The sequence below is a fragment of the Chaetodon trifascialis genome, chromosome 7, assembly GCF_039877785.1.
Source record: "Chaetodon trifascialis isolate fChaTrf1 chromosome 7, fChaTrf1.hap1, whole genome shotgun sequence".
NCBI lineage: Eukaryota > Metazoa > Chordata > Actinopteri > Chaetodontiformes > Chaetodontidae > Chaetodon > Chaetodon trifascialis.
Genome location: NC_092062.1, coordinates 8,386,954 through 8,408,505, shown reverse-complemented (window position 1 = coordinate 8,408,505; position 21,552 = coordinate 8,386,954). Strand labels below are relative to the sequence as shown.

The 21,552-nt window shown below is 42.2% G+C and overlaps 1 protein-coding gene across 2 annotated transcripts; it reads right to left on the bottom strand.

The window, feature by feature from the left end:
- Positions 1-880: 880 nt before the first annotated feature.
- Positions 881-19,847, bottom strand: fbxl4 (F-box and leucine-rich repeat protein 4). Of its 2 annotated transcripts, none has more exons than XM_070966821.1 (9): positions 19,763-19,847; positions 17,591-18,206; positions 14,580-14,916; positions 12,257-12,501; positions 11,787-12,000; positions 9,342-9,413; positions 7,426-7,550; positions 6,869-7,056; positions 881-4,817 (listed from the first exon to the last, which is right to left on the bottom strand). In XM_070966821.1, exons 2-9 carry the CDS (start codon positions 18,085-18,087, stop codon positions 4,654-4,656), a joined length of 1,842 nt encoding a protein of 613 aa, XP_070822922.1. In that variant the 5' UTR covers positions 18,088-18,206; positions 19,763-19,847; the 3' UTR covers positions 881-4,653. The 2 variants fall into 2 exon arrangements, with proteins under 2 accessions (XP_070822922.1, XP_070822921.1); XM_070966820.1 differs by lacking the exon at positions 19,763-19,847 and having other exon boundaries at positions 17,591-18,034; positions 18,139-18,389.
- Between the last annotated feature and the right edge of the window lie 1,705 nt (positions 19,848-21,552).

The following is a 21,552-nucleotide window of genomic DNA, read 5'->3' as shown; positions in this document are numbered from 1 at the left end:
TGTCACTCATGCGGTTTGTAGACAGGTGAGAAAAGAAGGCGAGGAGGCGCGGGGCAACGTCGTGCCAGCCTCCCAACCCTTCCCATGTTTACATTTTAATGCTGGATTTATTATTCAGCAACAGTATCTCCATCTATATATCCCCCTTGCAGATTCATCACACTACGTCTGTAAGCTATTGAAAGACAAATAAAAAGCTGAACTAATTGCTGCGGATCCCCCCTGGATATATCAGCCTCGTAGAGGAGCGTGACAGCGAGGAATCAAGCCGTAGCGCAGAGCGGAAAGCCTCCATGAATCACGTTTGCATCCGTACTCGCACGCAGAGCGAGCAGCGGTGGTGTTTTTGGCTGAGGAATAATCATTGGGGAGGCAGGCCAAATTAATACTTCAGCCGAGGCCGCCTCGTTCTCCGTCATTAGGGCACATTACAGGGCCACAATATACATCATTAAACCAGGCATAAACAATTCATTAAAAGGCCGTTAAGAAGACAAGCTAATGTCACTTCTCTCTGTGGTATTAATAGACTGTAAAATGGCAGAGGGTTAAGGCAAAAAGGATCATTCCGCCACCACTATCCAGTCAGTCATCCTGACTAATGGCTTTGCTAGTTGTTGTGGATTCAGGAGACAACCCCACTTTTCTCCCAATCACACTTGCACGACTACTTACGAAGCCTCAGCGTGATACAGTAACCATTTTCATTTGTCAGTGATTGTGTGCCGTTCACTGAAGAGTCAGGGAAAAATGGAATATTAGCAGTTAATTCTAGCAACGCAGCCACTTTGTTGTGCCGTCACATTTCTTGTAATATCCGTGCGCTTGCAGGATCAGAGGGCTGCGAGCATTAAAAGGAGCCACACAGACACAGAGCCCGCCACGTCAGCCATCAGTTTATTTCAAATGTGGTGAAAGTGAAGCACCCAGTTTCGTCATGACAGAGGCACAGTCTTTTCACACTGCAGCACAGGGAGCATCACTGCGAGTCCTACCAATGGCACAAAGGTTGATCACACATCCAGAGTGGAGGAAGAGAGAATGCACATTCATTACAGGAAAGCAGGGCCAAGCCACTCAGTCGAGGCAGGGAGCTACAACAACACAGATATTGGGACCAAGAGCGACATTCGTTCAAACAGACTGCCTGAACAATAAATACTACTGCTGATCGTTGTTGTACACACATTAATAGTGTTTTCATTGTCGGAGTAATTTCTAAAAATATATAGAAAGCAATGACTGCCTGGATTTGGGTGGGTCAGGCGAATGTGACGTACACACTTCTTGGCTTCCAGTCAAGAGTAAGACTGCTTTCAGCCTCGACCACCTGATTCCACTCACTGAAGTTATATTTGCATCATCCTGAATGGGAGAGCTGGTATGTCACAAAGTTACCACACATATTCTGTCTAAAGCACGACTCAGACAGGAACTAAACTCAAAGTATGTCCATTTCAACAGAAATTCAATCTTAATGGGACAGTCCAGCATTTTGGGGGAGTTTTCCATCTAACCCATAATTAGATTATAGCATTGATATCCATTTGCATTCTGGGCATCTGCATGTTTAGCCCAGCTTTGCACAAAGACTGGAAGCTGCAAGACCGGAGCCAGGATTTTCCAAAAACAGAGGTTCATGAGCTAGTGTCGACAGCTCCCCCTGCTTCCAGTCTTTATGCTGAGCTAGGCTAACACAATGAACATCACTCGTCTTATTTCACTCCGCATAAGAAAGCCAAACACTGTGTTTCTTGAAATATAAGACTGTTTATGTATATATGGATTATGTGTTTAAATAACATTTTTATCACAAGGCAAATAAATATTATGTTGCATATTAATTACCATGGCTGATACACAGTATATGGCATATAAACTGGTCAGAGATAGCTGTGGGATTAAAGACCAGGTTTCTGCTTATTACTTTGGTTGAAGGGCATAAAAGCAAAGCACTTCACTACAATCTAAACCACATGGACGTCACACCACATTCAAAAAGGAGTAAGGCACAAATACTGACAAGTAGCATGTGCTTAAAAGAAAACTTCAAGTTTTTTTTTTTTCTCCAAAAAAGAAACGCTTTTCAAGCACTGCCACATTGCAACTGTGGCTTCATATATTACAAAAATTAAATAATCAGGAACAGCAATATATTTTTCACAATCATACAATTACGGCAACATTCCACACAGAGCAACACTGATGGCGGGTAACCTCGAAGCCGACTCAGTCTGGTGTAACGGTCTGTAAAGATGTCTGCTGTGCTGGTTTCTAGAGCAAAATATATGTAAAAAAAGAAAGAAAGAAAACCAGATGAACTATTAAAACCCCTGAGTTACAGGACAAATACTGAGGTCACAGAGCATTTCCACTGTGTCGTCTGAACGTACGGTCCTCTGCTTCATCCACAGTGCTGCTTTCCAGCCTGTCGTGGGTGAGTACGTGAGTCGGTGGCTGCAGTCAAGCAGCAGTGACAGAGAGCTTGGTGCGAACGACAACAGGAAAAGCATGCGACATGACAACATCGTGAAACTGTTAGCTTTCGCACTTCATCGTGTAGCTTAGGAGACAAAAATTCACCTGCTGCTCTCTTAAAATCACAAAGCCAAAACAATTAATAATGAAAAGGATGACCTTAATGATCAAAGCGTTCACAACTAACATTAGCCAAGGCCCGGCTGACTTCATAACCTGACCTGAAGCTTTGCAACAGAAGAAGTTGTTGAAAAGTGACAGAAGCACAGCATAACTGAAACACACTGTTTGTTTCAGAGGGCAGATCTACAGACACTGACCTGATCAGACACGTTAGCTCTGGTATTCTTCTCCTCAGAGCTAATCCAACAAAAGTCTCAAATTCAGCTTAAAGTAGGTCTTTCATTGTACATTTGATTTAGACGGCACCTACCATGCTGCAATTTAGGCTAAAGCTCTTTTTAAATGAAGATATCATTACCACATCCACCTGCAGGCTAGACGCAGAGAAACATTAACATGAGCAACATGTTGTTAATGGATTTGTTGCATTCAACTTGTTCTCTCTCCCAACAGGTCAAAACCAGCAGCTTCAAACTATGACCGTCTATGTACCATCCCAGTGTCAGTTTTACCTGCAATGTCCGGTTAGACTTTCAAAATAAAGCTTCCTGACCACAATAAAAAACATGTGATTAGCAGCGCGAAATGGCTGCAGTTTGGTTCGATTAATGCAATAAAACTACTTGGTTAGTTTTCAGCAAAGATCAAGGTTTGGGTTCAAATGTGTATGTGAGTTGCGTACTTTAAGTTATATAAATTCAGTTACGTACGTTATGTAACTTAACTGACATACTTAAGATAAAAAGAAGTCAACAGTCACTTTTGGTTTCGCACGGTTCCACACAACCCCCTCCATACGCAGACTGTTCTCCATCCTCATAGCACATCACTGGAATGACAATAGAGGGGCACCTACTGCGTCATAGTTTGAAGTGAAGGGCCAAGCCGCTTTGGGAGAGAGAAGGGGCTGAAATGATTAGTCGACTGACTTAATTGATCACAAATTTTGGATAATTTGCTAAATGTTTCAGTCATTTTTCCCCCAAAGATAACAGTCACTTGTTCCAGCTTCTTCAGTGTGAGGATTTGCAGCTTTTCCTGCTTTTATATCATTGTAAATGGTATACTTTTGGTTTTTGGGCTGTGTGTCTGTTGCTGATTGGGTGTTTATTGGCATGTGTAAATTAAAACAAACGTTGCCTCAGTCTGCTTTTTCACAACTTCTCACATATTTCTTGGGATGAAAACATGTTGTCAGTGAATCTCAGGTGTTTTCTTTTCAACATGAGATCCTCGAGCAGGATTCAGCACTCGCTTTGCAGCGACACAAATTAGCTCGTGCATACTGGCAATAAGGTTTGACTTGACACTGTCCACAGGACACTGTGTGAAATAAGGCTGCGTTCGATCCTTCGTTCTCTCCTTTAAAGCTCCTATTGCTTTCAAACACAGCAGCATCAAGTACGATTTCTTCGAATTAACCCGAACTGGCTTGATGTTGACAGATGCCTTCAGACTGCTGCACATTCTGACAAGGCACTGACAGAGGCTCTGATCTTGAATTATCTTACCAGCTAACACGAGTATGCAACGACCGAATCTTACTGCCGATTTTCTAGCAGTTTCCAATCAGGGCATGTTTCACACTTGTTTTGTCCCTTTTCGTTGTCCTAACAAGATGTTCAAAAGAGGGCTGCTCACAAATGTTGCTTTGTTTTGTGTTTTGCATCCAGTACCAAGGCATATTTCCCTGCCTTGTGTTGCTTGGCAATACATAAGTGGTGATTCATATTCTGGGAAGATGTAGCAGCTTTACTGCAACGACCCTGATTTCAAGTGTTAAAAAAAAAAAAAAAAAAACTAAAATAATCCTGTGACTAGGAGTCTGTAGTTGTTTGTGTTCAGCCAGTTAATCCAAAGAACCTCCTCACCCAGCACAACTGCTTCATTTACTGACTGCTAAAAGAAGATCTTGTCTGTGATACAGACGCAGGCAGGTCAGCCATCTCCTGCAGCATCTGACCTGACTCTTATTCACTTTGAGGCAGTGTCTGCTGGCAAGCACTTCCCTTCCTCTGGACTGCAGATGGTGAAATGAGACGACCCTGGGGGTCACTGAGTGAAGCTCCTCTTGATGGCCACATTGGGGAAGAAGCCCGAGAGCTCCTGGACGACCTGTATGTCTATCTGTGAGCAGAAGGAGACGTCCAGGAGGAGGAGCTGCGGACAAGACTGGAGGAGTTTCTTCAGTGAGGCAGCACTCACCAGCCGTGTACCTGTCGATTACACCAATCACAGCGGAGATAATAAGGCGATGGAAAAGATGTGCTGCAACAACACATCATGAGAACTGCATCTGCAAATCTGTCAGTAAATTAAATAAAAATCCATTGTCAGTATGTCAGTTACTATATTTATTTACAACAGATACATACTATAGACAATCAGTATTGAGAGTCCAGACCCAAATAACGTGCTTTATGCTTATTACTTGCACCACCTTATTGACGTGATAGGTTTCACAGTTGATTGTGAGGCTTGTGAAAAGGAAATGATGCAGTAAAATAAGCGTGAAAACATCATGGCAGTAATGCAGAGCCGGGCTGTGCTGAACGGCTTTCCGTCCAGTCGGAAGCAGCTGAAATTTAACTCTTAACTCGCACATATTATCTATATTTATCAAATCTTATTGTCTGAGACAATTCTTAAGTACCTGATGTTGTCAACCTCACTGATGACCTCATTCTTTATATTCACCATGGATGTTTCGTTTTCTTGTTGTTTATGGATAGAAAGGCAGATTGAAACTGATTTTTTTCCAAAAGAGTTTTGATGCTATGTAAACATAAATAAATAAAATAATAAATACCTAAAAAAAAGAATGTGATAATTTGCTTATATATGCTCAATTGAATCTCAGCTTCACTGATTTTTGTAAATATCTGTTTATTCTGAATTTGATGCAGCAACATGTTTCAAACAAGTTGGGAGACACTAAAGTCTGGGAAAGATGTGGAATGCTCCAAAAACACCTGTTTGGAACATTCCACAGGTAAACAGGTTGACTGGTAACAGGTGAGAGTATCATGATCGGGTATGAAAGGAGCATCCTGGAAAGGCTCCGTCGTTCACAAGCGAGGATGGAGTGAAGTTCACCACTTTGTGAACACGTGATTGGATAAAGGAGATTAATACATGGACTCAGGAACACAGTTTGTTTGCAAATGACTGCATCCTGTTTTTATTTACATTTTACAGCGTCCCAACTTTTTTGGAATCGGGGTTGTACATTTAGGGTAAAGTAGGAGGACTCAGGCCACTGTGATGTAGAATGTCAGGATTCAGTCAGCTGGTCAGGAGCCTTGCTAGTTGTTCTGACCGTATCATCAGCATACATCTGGCAGGCAACCTGAAGACATCCCTCTGGTAGGTCGTTGATATAACGTACATGCTGAATAGTAATGGACCTGGAACCGACCACTGGGGTATCCCGATGCTATTGGCACAGAGTTTAGACTTTTCCCCACCGATCATCGCACACTGTACTTTTCCCCTGAGGTACGAGTCAAACCATTGTGAGACCTGATCAGAATATTGGAATTTGGAAAATTTGGACATGAGCACATTGTGCTGCCCCCGTAGCATGACCAGTATGCAGAATTTTCAACTGGTTAACAATTTGCTGTCTCAGTAGAATGTTTCAGCCTGAATCTATTATCAGTATCTTCACTGGGAAAATGACAACAGGTCTGTAATTACATGTCAAGTCTGGCTCACCACATTTAAAGACTGGATTGATAACAGCTGTTTTCCAGGTCTCAGGGAAAGCTCTTGTTTTAATTGAGAGGTTCTCATGGTGTGTTACTGGTTCAATTGAGCTGCTGAACAGGCTTATCATTTTGTTGTGCCTTTAATCGCAGAAAGGAACATTTTTTGATGGCAAAATACTCCGCAAGGGTTATGAAGCATTTGTTTTTCACTGTCTTAAACTTCAATAGAAAAATTCAAACTATTTTTCTGGAAATGCTTCCATGCTTCTGTGATGCAGTCCCTCATTCATCCAAATAATGACAGAACGTTGACATGAAGCCATCACACGGATGTCAATGTTTCCATATTTGTGTGGCTTTGATTCTGGCCTCTGAAGCTAGCTGCTCTGGATCTGTTGCAGTTTACAACGACATCTGACCACGTCCCACACTGAATAATGTATGCATGTATGAAAACAGCTCCAGTTAAATACATGGGTCATGAGCACCATTAACAAATAATTAATAAATGACAAATGTTTGTGAAGAGATATCACATATGTGAGGTAAGAGCTCACCTAGTATGTCGAGGTGCTGCAGTGATGGGCAGCTGGCGGCCAGCTCCTCTATGTCTGAGTCGCAGATGGTGCGGTTGGCGGTGAGGAAGAGTTTGCGCAAGCGGGGCAGGCTGCGGGCGAGGTTCTGGAAACACCCGGTGCTGCTCTGCAGTGTGGGACACCAGCCCAGGTCCAGCTCCTCCAGCATCCTGAACAACCACAGACCATGCAGGAGAGCACTGTGGTGACTCAGTCCACAAATTCAGACAGTCACTGAGAACAGACGCACTCTGCTTTGGCACTGCACAGCTACAAGACTGAATAGCTTCTGTTCAGAATGTGCTAATGGCATTAAAGGCAGCAATCTAGACAAATGGAGCTTAATGATTATATGTGCTGCCTTTTAAAAAGTCTACTGTGATAGTGACTTCACAAACACAAGGTAATGACAGAGTATTAGAAGCCTTTACTTCGACAAAGCAAAAAATATGGCAAAAAATGACTTCAATCCAGTTTATTCTCCTCAGTGAGGACAAGCAGAAGAAGCTTCACAGCACTGAAGCCGCTGGTATTCCTACCTGCAGCCGGAGACGAGCTCAGCCAGGCCTCGGTCAGTCAGGTTTCTGCAGCGCCACAGGTCCAGTGAGCAGAGTGTGCGACAGCGAGCGGCCAGCATGCTGGCCACAACGTCATAGTCCTCAATCTGCCGGAGACAGGCGGCAGTTAACATCTATTTACGCTCTCTCCAGTGTGTTCTGCAGCGGCCTCCTCAAATGCTGCAACTGATTTAGAGGATATGATTTGTAAATTGTTACTGTATCAGAGGCCACACTGTCAAGAGACTGAGGTTCTGTCATCTCTTCAGCTTATGTAGAAACACTAAAATGCTCCTCCTCTGTGGCATACAGTCACAGAATTCAATTCTTTGCCTTCAGGATGTCACACAGGAAGGAGGAAATAATGCTGCAAGCAGGACTGAAGTGACGAGTGATTGTGTGGTCCTCTCCCTGCAACTGTTGTGTATTTTGAGCAAACTTTTGAAATGTAGCAATAATAAAAAGCTGATTAGCTCCAGCGGCTGGTTTGAGGGGAATATCTGCACTTCCTCAAGAGAGAACAAAGCACTAACAGAGAACATCTTCACCCGAAAATAAATGAAATAGTCTTTCAGAACTGATTTGTGTTTTCAAGGCTGTTATTGTTTTTTGATGTCACATAATGTTGCCCATATTTCATCCTTTCATCCACAGATAAAAGCGAAGAAATGCAATTTAACAGCCACACAGCCAGTGCAGGCACCTTATCCAGAGAAGAGATAGCATGCAGAGCATTTCTCTGAGTTAGCAGTGGATGGATATTAAAACTTTTGGCAGAAAGAGCTGCTGTCATTTTGTATTTCCATTGCCGAGTGTTGCATAGCTTCGTTAGCAATGATGACACTTGTGCCTTAAGACACAGCAAAAGAGGAAACTGCTCTGAAGTTTTGAATTTCATTTTACCTTTTCTCACTTGTTACATCATAATTTGTATCAGATATTCATCAGCTGGATGGAAACAAATGAGAAAAATAGGTTTATGGTGAATTTTCCTTTTCTTTCTTTTAGAAAGATATATATTGAGGCGCTACCAGGACACATTATACAAATACTAAAATGTCTCAATTGTTGATCTTATTAATGATGCAAAAAAAGGCAACATACTTGTGATGTGGACATGGACATTTTGGGAAATTTGCACATTATCGATGAGAATATCAATACTACTATCGTATCTGTCAGAGCTACAGCCAACAGACAGCATAGCTTAGCATAAAGACTGTTATCAGCCTCTGTATAACAGTAACAAAGTCCACACACCAGCACTCTTATGTGTAAACGTTAAAGTGAGTATAAATTGTGTTGTTTGCTTCTAATTTAAGTTTTTGTACAGATTAAACAAACAAGAAATAACATGTTACTACAGGGGCTTTAGAGGTGCTTGTAGGCAGAATTTGTTACCCCTGAACAGAGTCAGGCTAGCCGTTTTAAGCCAACCAGCTACTAGCTTTGACAGACATGAGAGAAATGCGCTTGTTAAGAAACTAAAGAGTCTATAAGCTTCATATTTCCGTATGAGTAAGAAATCCAACATGTCGGGGCATTTGTGTCCTGGTCTGAACTTTGTATTACAGTAAGTGTGTATAGTTGACTAATGTTTAAAACTGTGTTGTGAAGTGAGGCTGAAGACAAATTTCAAGCCAAGGATGGACAATAAAATCTTCACATAAATGGTGTTCTCACTATTCACTCACTACTATTCTATTTTTAGCAGCTCAGTTACTGCAACACGACTGCTATTCAACAAGGGCTTGTGAATGCTTAACAGACTGTGCTTCATTTGGACTTCTGGCTGTGTGTGTGTGTGTGTGTGTGTGTGTGTGTGTGTGTGTGTGTGTGTGTGTGTGTGTGTGTGTGTGTGTGTGTGTGTGTGTGTGTGTGTGTGTGTGCATTCTTACCCTCACACAGCTCCCCAGGTTGAGGTGCCTCAGCTCTATGCAGAAAGTCAGGATGGTCAGAATTGCTGTTTGCTGCAGAAACAATAAGAGGGAAGACAAAGACAAAAAGATGCAGATAAGTCATTTTATTACCTTCATTATTTTTAAATCCCAACTATTCCACTTTGCTATACAGGTAACATTCAAGAGCCTACAGCTTGCAAACAGGACATCACAAAAAATTGAGAAACGATGGCGGACAACACAGAAAAGGCAGAAAAAAGGAAACTTTACTTAAATAACTGCTAAACTAAACCCATGATGTCCTATCTGCGTGTAAATCTAAGAGGCATACATTAAAATAACAATGTATGTTTAAGTAAAACTAACACGTCCAGTCGTGCCATCCAAAGTTCCTCCTAAGTGATTTCCTGTCTGCTGCCTGGCACACTCAGGTAACATTTATTGTATTTAAGAGAATTTAATATGGCACAACAGATAGCTTTTCCGTCTGCTCGCAGAGCCGAGCGCAGGGAGGACAGACACTTCTCCAGTGGCACTGCAGCTTGGATAGAGATATGGGAATTCAACACTGCAACTGCCAACACATGTACCTCAGTGGCAGGAGAAAGTGTCAGACATGAAAGTGAAAGCCTTTTGTGTGAGTGTGTATGCATGTGTGTGTGTGTGTGTGTGTGTGTGTGTGTGTGTGTGTGTGCGTGCGTGCGTGCGTGCGTGTGTGTGTGTGTGTGTGTGTGTATGCGCAAGCGTGTACGCTCGAGTCCGTCTCTGGCATCTTTATAAACGCCTCTCTCCGGCGAGCTAGCCATTTAATTAGAGCAGTGACAGGGTAATGACAGCTGAGATGTCAGGGCCTCAAACAGACACACAGCTCGCTCTGTCTGCCTGGGTATAAACAACATGCAGCATGCTGCCTGGCTCCACCGCAGAAACTCTACACTGCCTTCAGCCCACAACGCCGCTCTGAAACATGACAAACACTGAGGAGCAACACCAAAACACAAGATAGTGGTTTTATACAGCAAACAGGCCTGAACCCGAAGCAGTACACGTCTGTTGGGGCCCCTGGGCCTGGGTTGACTCAGTTCAACTTAAGAGACACAGAATGAGTTGCGCCCACCTCAAAAATGCACATACCATCAAATAAGCTGCTTAGGGCAAGGCTTCTGGAAGTTTTATCAAATTGAAGTTAAATCTTTAGCATATATTTATTTTCTTATTGATGAATCTATGTAGCATACACACAGCAAACAGCAGCCAGTGGCTAAAGCTAGCACGCCCAACCTGCGGGTGGGAACCACCCAAGGGGCCCAAAAGGGGTCAGTCTGAAGGGTGTTGAGATGGAAGAAGAAAGAACAAACTCATCGATTTGTTTATTTTTTTATCATTTATCTTTGATTAGATCTGTGCTTTTCCTGCAAAGTGTTGGAGGGTATAATCTCTTCAGGACTCTAAAAACAAAATCAAATGGGACGATATGAAAAAGGAACATCACTCTTTGGTTGGACTGCTCACCGCTCATAGACCAACTTTATGCAACCTGCAACGAGGTGCTGTGAGTAGGCCTGATGTGACTGTAAAAGGGCAGCAAGCAAAAAAGGTTGGAAACCACTAGACTAAAGCCTGAAGTGGTCTGATGAGACTAGACTTCCTATATTTTACTCTAGACCGACTGTAGTTTCTTGGTAGAGTGAAATCATCAATCAGCCAAAGTGCATTTGTTTTGATGCTGGTTTCATCCAAACAGTTCCAGATAAAGATGCAATCATATCCTCTACCAACACTGAACAAGCTTGCTCTGCAGAACGTCTGCAAGCAAGAGACTGATTACCACTGCAGTAAAATAAAATTGATAGTAGAAACTGCCCTGAGTTCTGAGGACTACAAATGAAGTAGCAGGGACTGAGGACGGACCATGAAATGGCTTTGTTTTTGCTGCAAAGTTAAGATGCTCATGTTATTGTCACAGACACATTAATGCCCATGCATATCTGTCATTTCACTGTTGGTCATGTGAATATTCACCAAAGCCTTTTTCTGCCTGGTAATTGGCTTACAGCCGGATGTGATTTATCGTCTGTATGCTAGTTAGCCTAGCATCTGAGCTTTAGTACTGACTTGTGATGATTTAGTTGCTTGTGCTCTTGACCAGCTTACATCATAGCTGTGACAGAAGATGGACAGTACATAGGAATAACTGAATTAAAGCAGGAACGAGACTAGACTGCAAATGAAACACAGCTATTGTGCCCAAATTTTATATTAACACGTAAACTGAGTTAAATTCAAGACTTGTTTTAACTGCCAGCTGCACTGAAATAAAACCAACTGGGCAGATTTATCGCTTTAGCTGATACAAAGGAAGCAAACCACAACAAACACTTGATGGAATTGTGCAGGTGGAAATGTCATTTTGATCGCGGTTTCCCAGGTGACCGTGCCTACCTCTATCTTGGTCCTGTAGAGCACCAGCCTGCGGAGGCGTGTCAGCTTGGAGATGTGTGCGAAGGCCTGCGGATGGAGGCGGTCGCAGGAGGACAGGTTGAGCTCCTGCAGGCCCGGACAAGTCTGAGAGATGACCTCCAGACACGCCTCATTCAGGAAGTGGCAGCACGACAGCTCAAGGCAGACCAGGCTGAGACCACAGGCCTTCATGAAGCTGAGAGGAGGAAAGGATGGAGAGGGAAGGACATGAGTGGAAGAAGAGAGGAGTGAACTCATTCTACATCAGCAACCTTCTCATCCACCTGTCCCTGTTTTACACTATAAGGTTACAGGATCTCTTATTTTCTTTGTGCCATTAATTACAAAAAGTTTCCCTCCCTCAAAGCAAATCCTTGTGCTTGTGAGTATTTGCAAATTTCCCAAGGTCATTTCCCTGTTTTCTGGCACTTGCGGCCCGCTGACAGTCTGACCTGCTGAAGCCAGTCAGGGTGAGCGCCCCGCGGTTGCCGGTCCAGGACAGGTTGAGCCTCTGGAGGAGGGTGCAGCGGCTCTGCAGGTGTCCTAGGGAGGCGTCATTCAGCCGGCCCCAGTAGGGCTGCAGACTCAGCTGGGTGTACTGCAGCGGGTCGCAGCAGTGCTGGTGCAGCAGCTTACAGCTCTGAGCCAGACGGCAGAGGTCTGGCAGGGTCAGGTGGCTCAGTATCAGCTGGATGAGCTGTGGATGGAAGATGGGGAGAGGGGTTAGGAGAGGAGAAAGGAAGGAGTAAGATCAAGGGGAGAGGGGGAAAGGCAGCAAAAAAAGAGAATATAGCAGAAAGCAAAGTATAATAGAGAACATTAGTGTAGTAGAAGCTAGCAGACAACAGAGAATAACAGAGTAGAGCAGAGAATGTTAATTGTGTCCCCTCTGTCAGGCAGATCTAAATAGTGGTTATCTGGGACACAAGGCACTGATAGCAGGATCAGTGGCGAGGTGAGGCGACTTGTTTTTCACTGTGTTCGTGTGCCTCTCAAGGAGAAAGAATGACTGTGCTCATGTTTGTGTGTGTGTGTGTGTGTGTGTGTGTGTGTGTGTGTGTGTGTGTGTGTGTGTGTGTGTGTGTGTGTGCGCACGTTGCAGTGAATTAACAATACACGGTGTTCAGGCGGGTATCAGCTGACAGATAATAGCTATATTGTGTTTCTGAAGCAAACACACGGCGGTTGTGAAGACTGTTGTTAATGGCAGCGGTTTGGAGAGGAGATAAGAGAACGAATATCAAGAGCACTGCCGGTGTTTTGAAGCTCGCCTCAGACAACATGATACATCTGCATGGCATGAAAATGACTGCGTCCATGGGTGCATCAGAGATCAAGTGTCAGAATGGGTCCAAGCCACAATGTTCAGGTGTCTGTGTGGAGTATTCGAAATACTCAGGAGTACACAGAACATACACAGTACTCAAGTATCGTGCTTAAGAACACATTCATTGAGTTTTTCCATTTTATGTCATTTTACTTATTTGCTATTGTACTGTTCACTACATTTGTCGGACAGCTTTAGTTACTAGATTTCTTTTCAGATTACAATTTTTCATACCCTTCCTGTCTGGTGAAAACCACATATCTCCAACTTTTCTGATAATCTGAAGGATTAAGTGTTACTTTACGGGTTGAGAAAATTCTACTAATTCTGCAGCTAAATAAAACATTTTAAAACCCCCTTGGATTAGCTGTGAAATGCATTGTCACAGGGCTGTAAACAGGCCTGTTTCTCATGAAAAGTTGACTCTTTAGAGATGCGTGGTGCTCACAGGACAGTGATGCTGTAGATTTAACAACCCAACAGTATATAAAGTAGTTAAAATAGCACAAACCCAGACACGTACAGCAGTAAACTGCAGTAAACACATTGATAGAGCAGTGTATGAATGTAAAAACATCAGATATCATAGTAAAATACTGACAGAGAGAATTTCACTGCACTGTTTTACTTCTGATACTTTAGGTGCACATCTGATAATACTTACATACTTTTACTCAAGTACGGTTTTGAATGAAGATGTTTTCACTGAGTGGTATTAGTACTTAAGTAAAGGATCTGAATACTAACAAAGCTACCTGATCCTCTATGGCTGTCGGCTCATGGTCTGACCCGATGTTAATGATTTCTTATGATCATCATTCCCTCGCAGATATTTTCCTCAACTGGTCGGAAGCTTAACCCGATGTGTTGTTTCAAATACATTGCCAGTGTGGTTGACATTCAGACTTTTTTCATAAACTCTTCAAATATTCATAGCTGACCGTCAGTAACACACTGTGTTCATTGATTGCACACTGATTGGTTCATTTCACTCAAACACATGAGCACCTTCAATGAGCACACTCTTTAAGTTTTGTTTATATCCAAAAAACAAGACGGACGGCCTATTAACAGTAAGAAGATGCAGAAGACTATTGGGTGCAAAACAAATGACCTTTTCCATCCTCTCTTTCCAACCTGTAGAATATTACACTGCCACTGGTGTTGTCAAGGTTTGCATTGCAGGTCAAAAACAAAAAACTTTTCAAACCAATTTATTTTTGGTTGAAATGCTCCAAATGGTTCAAAATTAGGTCCACAAACTGGGACAGAGCCCATTCCACGTTGGTGGAGTTTTTGACCTCTAGCAGCACTAGCACTGGTCTACAATTGGCGGTCATGAGTGAATGAATGGATGGATTGATTGAATTTCGTTGTCCCGTTGTGTATCCAATAGTCACACAGGCCTGAGTGATTTAGTGTGCACATCGTTAAAGTTCTGTAATCACCTCATATGGCAGTTTGTCAAAATAGCCATTGCCTGTCCTCTGATGCTTGCTGTCTCCTCCAGGTCTGAACGGACCTCCCACATCAGACAGCTCCTCCTCGCTGTCACTCAGATCATTAATGTCGATGACAGGCATCTTATAGAGAGCCAGCATAGGCCTCTCTTTTACCCCGCGCAGGATGACAGCGTCTAGCTCGGTGTAGTAGTCCAGCAGAGAGCTGTTGACCTCCAGACGCAGCAGGTTAGTGGGGAAGTTGATATGTTTGATGGTAGGGGAAAACTGGCGTGCCTGGGGTGTCAGCACCTTGGTGGGTGACCCTGACCACAGCACCTCCCACCTGGGCAGAAGAAATGGGTATGCAACAGTTGTACTGTAATGTGACAACAAGCAGGAACCTTTGATCACACTTTTTTATCCTGAAAGTAAGCCCATAACACATGTAGGCTCCAGTCTACCTGGAGTATTGTTCACACAAACTACATTGCATTATCTGGCTTTATAACGCCTGACCATTCATAATCCTTGAGGACCGCGTATGCGTTGTCTCACATCTTCAGCTTGGACAACACCAGTAAGGAGAACGATTGGTGGACAGTGATCAACATTTGTAGCTCCTACCTGCTTATCCACACTGCTGACTTACAGATGAAATGACACGATTATTACAGTAAAATTATGAAGTAGGACACTGTATTTTTACATTTTCATTCAACCTGTGAAGGTCCCAGTATCTTAACTGACAGTTGAATCCATGCTCTAATGAGCTATGCTGTAGTGACTTATTCAAGACTTGCACATGCGCGTCAAAAAGTCCAGCAATGAAGATTTGTCTGTGGAGGCACTCTCTGCTGACACCAGACCAGCCAATCATAGTTGAAAATGAATTTCTATCTGGGATGATGACCTTGTATTCCTAGCCAGTGCCCCTTATACAGAATGTTATGGTGCTAGGCAAGGAGGCGAGGCTTTTGTTTAATACACAAAGAACTGGAGTTATCATTATAATAACGACAATAATTATTATCGTTATTATTATAATTATTATTTGTAGTAGTAGTAGTAGTAGTAGTAGTATTACTATACAAACTGTAATTATAGGACTACTTTTTTACTTGGAAAAACATCGGTGCTCTCAAAAATCTGGCTAAAAATACATTCTGTATTAGTCACTGATTGAACCTGTTTTCCTCTGTGGAAAACAAAGTTGTGGCATAATCGCACAAATTCTAAATTGGGACAAATTGGGATTTTGCTCATGGTGTCATTTCAGAGGTGTGCAGGACTGAGCTGTGCAAGAACACACACTTCAAGGCACGTTACAGAGATCAGCTCTGCCAGAGGAACAAAAGTTGGCCCTGCTTACTGCTGAACTTCAGCTTTAGCTCACAGCTAATACTCATTTGACCCTCAGATGCACAAGACTAACGTCCTTTTGCGCTCACTCCTGGTACTTTTTCCACAGCACCTTACAGGGTCATCAGAACGATGTTCACCTTCCAGATATTAATAGCTTTTCTTCTGCTGTGGTTTTCCTATGTTTGGACAAAAAATAAATAGATAAAACTTTTTACCAACTCAAGTGAACTAGTGAAGCTCTTGCATATCACTAGATCATTAGATAAAGACGATCATTCACCTTATATTGCATGAGGATTGCTCACTCCGCCCTGAACTTTACTACCTTTCATTTTCCATTAGCCAGGCGTGATACTTTCTGTTTCCGATGACACCCGGCCTCCCTTCTAAAAATGCCAGCTGACTTGCTAAATACGACTTCAACCTTGATTTCAAAAAAGTTGGGATGCAGTGTCAAAAAGGAATAAATCAGAATGTGATAACTCATAAATGTAAAGTTCCAGTGTGGTGGATTTAGTAGTATCTAGAGGTGAACGCTCCAAAAACACCTGTTTGGAACATTCCACAGGTAAACAGGTTCATTGGTAACAGGTGAGAGTATCATGATTGGGTATGAAAGGGGGATTCTGGAAAGGCTCAGTCATTCACAAGCGAGGATGGAGCGAGGTTCACCACTTTGTGAACACATGATTGGATAAAGGAGATTACTGAGGAACACTTCAGAAAACTGTTGTCGGTAAACACAATTTGTTTGCAAATGATTGCACTCTGTTTTTAGTTATGTTTTACAGAGCAGCCCAAACTGTTCAGAATTGGGGTTGTGCCACCGTTTACAGTTTTCTAAAAGATAATTATCATTAAAACTTATTGTTATCACTAAACAGACTTACATTTGCACCTTTTGGTTTCATTGTTAGTACTGCTGCAACAATCAATCGATTAATCAATTAGTTGTCAACTATTAAATTAATTGCCAACTATTTCAATAATTAATTAATCCATTGGAGTAATGTTTTAAGTAAATAAAAAGGTTCTCTGATTGCAGCATCCCAAATGTGTATTTTTTTTGGGGGGGGGTTCTTTACTCCTCTGTGACAGTAAATTGAAGTGAATGTGGTTTCACTGTGGTTTGGGTTGTTAACAGAACTAAATTGGTGTCATCTTGGGAGTTGGGAAACACTCATTTACATGTTTTACCACTTTCTGACATTTTATAGATCAAACAACTAATTGATTATTTGAGAAAATAATCAACAGACTAATCGATGGTGAAAATAATAATTTGTTGCAGCGCTAATAGTTAAATAGCAGGAATTTGACTGCCGCTCCCCAAGGACACGGTGAGAGTTGAAAAACTTCTTAGAATTTCTTAAAAGTTTAAGTAATGATAAACATTATTTATAAAGCATAAACAAAATAAATAATAAAGGATAAATAAAACAAATGCCTGGCATCAATTTGTAAGTAATGAACACAGTAATCCAGACAAAGCCTGTAATGTCTCTGGATTCATTCCAAAAACTGTCTTCAACTTCAACTCTGTGTGTACCTGCTGGTCTTGCATGGTTTTCTTAGCAGTATTAATTAGCTAAACATTCAAACAGAGCAGTGACAATGACTAATGATGGTTTTTGGAGACAGATGGTTGTCTTTACCTGACATCAGTGGGTGGGTTTTGGGAGAAGGGGTTGTGAGAGCAGGCCAGAATCTGAACGATGGCTCCAGGGTAATAAGTCTCAAGCACCTCCACTGCCGTAGGGTAGACAGGCTCCTCAAAGCCCAGCTCGATATAATCCTGGCTGTAGAAGCCTTTAGGGGTGCGGCGGAAAGGTGGCGGAGCACTGGCACATTGTTCCCACCACGTCCCATAAGCTCTGAATAAAGCTGTCTGAGTGAAGTCCCCTGAGCTGGGATAGACGTTGGGTACCCCAGCCAGGTTCCACATGGTGTAGGACATGCTGTTCTCACTGCCATAATGGGAGCTGAAGTCCAGAACCTCCTTGGCATACTGCTCCACCTCCACACTGACTGGCAACACTGCCCGCTGGCCGGACTCCACAGCCCGCCGACTGGTCAGAGCCTCGCCTCGAGTCCCACTCCTGGAGCGTCGCCGTAGACAGATATAGTAAAACATGCTCAAGAGGGTTAACATGGGGGCAGTGGGGAAAAACGGAGGCTAGAGGGAGGAAGAGCCTCCACCTACTGGAAGCAGACTGCCTCAGGGCCGGGGGTACACAAAGCGCAGGCTAGAGGCCCGGCTGCATGCATGACCTGTAGGTTAGGCAGAGACAAACACGTACACCAATGAGAACACAGCAGGTCTGAGGCACCACAGAGTACAACTCTGATATAAACTAGAAAATTCTGAATGCTTATCATTTATCTCACAGAATGGGTTTAAGGGGAGAAATAAGTGCCATCTAGATTTTCAGCTGAATGAAAGTGAAAGCTTTCCAAAATACAGAAGCACATCTACATCTAAAAAGCTCATAAATTGACAGATCCCTGCCTATTTTCAGCACTTACAGTAAAACATCCAGACGAGAAAAACTAATAGAGAGTGAAGGCAAAGCTTAATGATGGGAGTAGCTTTTAAAGTTCAGTGACAGGAACATGATGTCCTGCCAAAGATGGACTACTGTCATACTCAGCAAACAGCAAGCATTAATGTGATACATGGTGACACTGCCTATCTACAGATGCCACGGCTACCTTGTCATCAAAAGGTACACAGCGAGTACCAGTGCTTGCCAATGATGAAAAATATACACACATCTACAACGACCAGCCCTCAGGGTAACAAAATGCAGGCAGCCAGTTAAGCTGAGCAGATCATAAGAGAACTGGTAAAAACTGGACAAGTCAAAATGCACGTAAGCACACCAAACCAACCAAAAAGCTCAGGCCTGGCTACTCCAATGACTGGCGTCCTGCAGGTTTCCTGCACCTCCGGTTACTTTATACCTGGTGTCAGAAACACTCAAAGCAAGAGTGGCTTAATAAATGAGCAGGACACTCAGGACCAACAGGAACCTCAAGTCTGGGAACTGACAGCCCTGTTGTACAGCTTTTAGGCGTTCAAGGCTTCAGAGAGATTTGTTAAACTTTAAATCGCTTCAAAGTAAATAGCTACACGACTGACGGCTGAAGGAACAACCTGTGAGCTAAATGTTAACAGAGTAACAGTCTTATTAGTAATTTTCGAAACAGGGCTGGAACCACTGGTATTGATCCCAAATTGAAAGACAGGTCTTCGGAATACTAGTCTTAAGTTTAGTCTTTCATGTTAAGTATTAATATTAATACTTTTATATGAACTTACATAAAACATAAGCTCTATTCGGGCTAGTCTGTAACGAGTTCGCTTTATCAATGCTCTTGAGAAATAGCAATGACGTTACTGTTGAGCTAGTCTGGCGTGTAAAAACTACATTTTCTCTGGCTTTCTCCGTGTGTCGAGGACATTTAACATGTTAGCTAGGTTAACTAGGTTAAAATGTCCAAAAACACTGCCTAGCTTATAAGACATTTCCAATTTTACATCAACGTTAAGCTAGCTACCATGAAGAGACCATTGCTTTGTCAGGACCGTAGTTCAGTAAAACGCTATAGTGAATATGACAGAGGTGGCTAACATTAGCCAGAAAAAGTGAGCTGCCTCTCCCAGCTTATGTTGTTGGTGTTGCTGTTAAATAACTGGTGTTAGTTAGCCGACGTTAGCTAGCTAGCCTACAGACAAGCTGAGCTGTCAAAACATAACTGTTAGCTTCAGATGCTAGTTTGCAAAATCGAACATTCAAACAGGACGGAACATAATTTAAATTTACGGTAAACGTAGATCGATATATCCATTCATGGGGAGCAATCCTCTTCTTCCCTTTATGTTATTTCAACCACCAAACAACATTCCTGCCTTTTACCTTATGATGCCTCCCATGACAGTAGGACTTTGCAACATTCATTGACTGCACACTATAACCAATCACATCTTCTGGAAAATAATGCTGGGAATTCCGAAGCCATGCATAGTAGTGAGTTATGAGACGTTATATATTTTTTATAAAAGTGAATTTCGGCAAAGGTCATATCATCAGTCGAGGATATAAACGATATACTCTGAACTGCTATTTTATCCTTTACATTGCACTGCACTGCCGCCGCAGTAAACGGCTGAATGACGCCGAAATTTCAAAAGATTACAAAAGAAGAGAAAATACAGCATGTCTACTTTGCCAGCGCGGTTGAAAATGAGTAAGTGAGTACGTGGATATCAAGACGTGTGTAAGTTGGGCGAGTTACGTTGGAACATTAAAAGCCCCACTAGTTCCGGACATCAAATTATCAACATCCGGTCAGCCTTAATTTCGGCAATGCATTGTGGGGACAGTGGTTAACTGATTTTGACAGCTTTACAATGGCGTCCTGATAGATAGATAGATAGATAGATAGATAGATAGATAGATAGATAGATAGATAGATAGATAGATAGATAGATAGATAGATAGATAGATAGATAGATAGATAGATAGATAGATAGATAGATAGATACTATTAAAATACTACTAAATACTACTCACTACTTCCACTCAAATGAATTCAAACAACCTGAATATAAGCACTAGATTCATAAAGTATTTTGCTCAATTTGTGAAAATACATTGAATTATTGCTAGGAGTATTCTAAAGCAGAGTATTGAAAGCATTTTTCTACAGTGCTGACTGAAGTGACTGAAAACGCTGCATAGAGCAGCTTCAGCTTGCAGAGGACTAAATCAGTATTCTTTCATTACATACATGTTGAATATTACAAATATCAATATATCAAATATCCCTAATTACTTTGTTCATGTTTACAATGCCACAGTTTCAGCAGAAATCGAATCTTATTATTTATTTTAGATGAACTATGTTCTCCAATAAAATATTGGTGACTTCATAATGGTCAGTTTTTCCATCAAATCCAGAATCAAACATGCACTGGAGTCATTGTTTTACCCTTGCCAAAATGTCTAAAGACATGCCGCTATTAATAGTTAAAATAAATGTCTTGTGTTTTGGGCAATATTTGACATTCACTTTAAGATGTTTGTGTCTCAATTAAAAGATGAGCTTCACTGGTAACTGTCATGGGTGTGATATCCTCCACAGAATAGATTTTAATGAACATGCATTCTTTATGGATAGACACAATCTGTTTTCTGTGTTACAGCCAGAACTCTTATTCTGACAGTGACTGATCAGTTTCCAGGCTAGCGAGAGCAAAGTCGACATGGAGGGCAAACCCCAATCAGAATCAGCAAACCACATGAAGAGAGAGCTGAAGACAACAGCAAAAGTCCACATTACTACAATCTGGCACAGCTGAAAAAAGGCTTTGCTGCATTTGTCATCTAAATATTGTCACCATGTTGACAACCCAGTCTCCAAAATAAAGCTCTCCATTTGCTTACATGCACAATGTCCATTCAGGTAACAGATTTACTTATCTATAACTCTTTAAGAGGGTGGTCTGCCCTGAGGAGGCCTTATTTAAGGAAAGGACCACAGCTTACATACAGTGTGCTGGTGGCTCACTGTGCTTTATAAAACTGATCACGGGGAATAGTTTGGTTCCCGA

Excerpts from the sequence above, each read along its gene's own strand:
- fbxl4 (XM_070966820.1), bottom strand. The coding sequence starts at position 18,314 with ATGATAAGCATTCAGAATTTTCTAGTTTATATCAGAGTTGTACTCTGT. Across the intron at positions 18,035-18,138 it reads CCTGAGGCAGTCTGCTTCCA|GAGTGGGACTCGAGGCGAGG; the intron begins GTAGGTGGAGGC and ends GCGACGCTCCAG. Across the intron at positions 9,414-11,786 it reads TCTACAGGACCAAGATAGAG|CAAACAGCAATTCTGACCAT; the intron begins GTAGGCACGGTC and ends TTGTTTCTGCAG.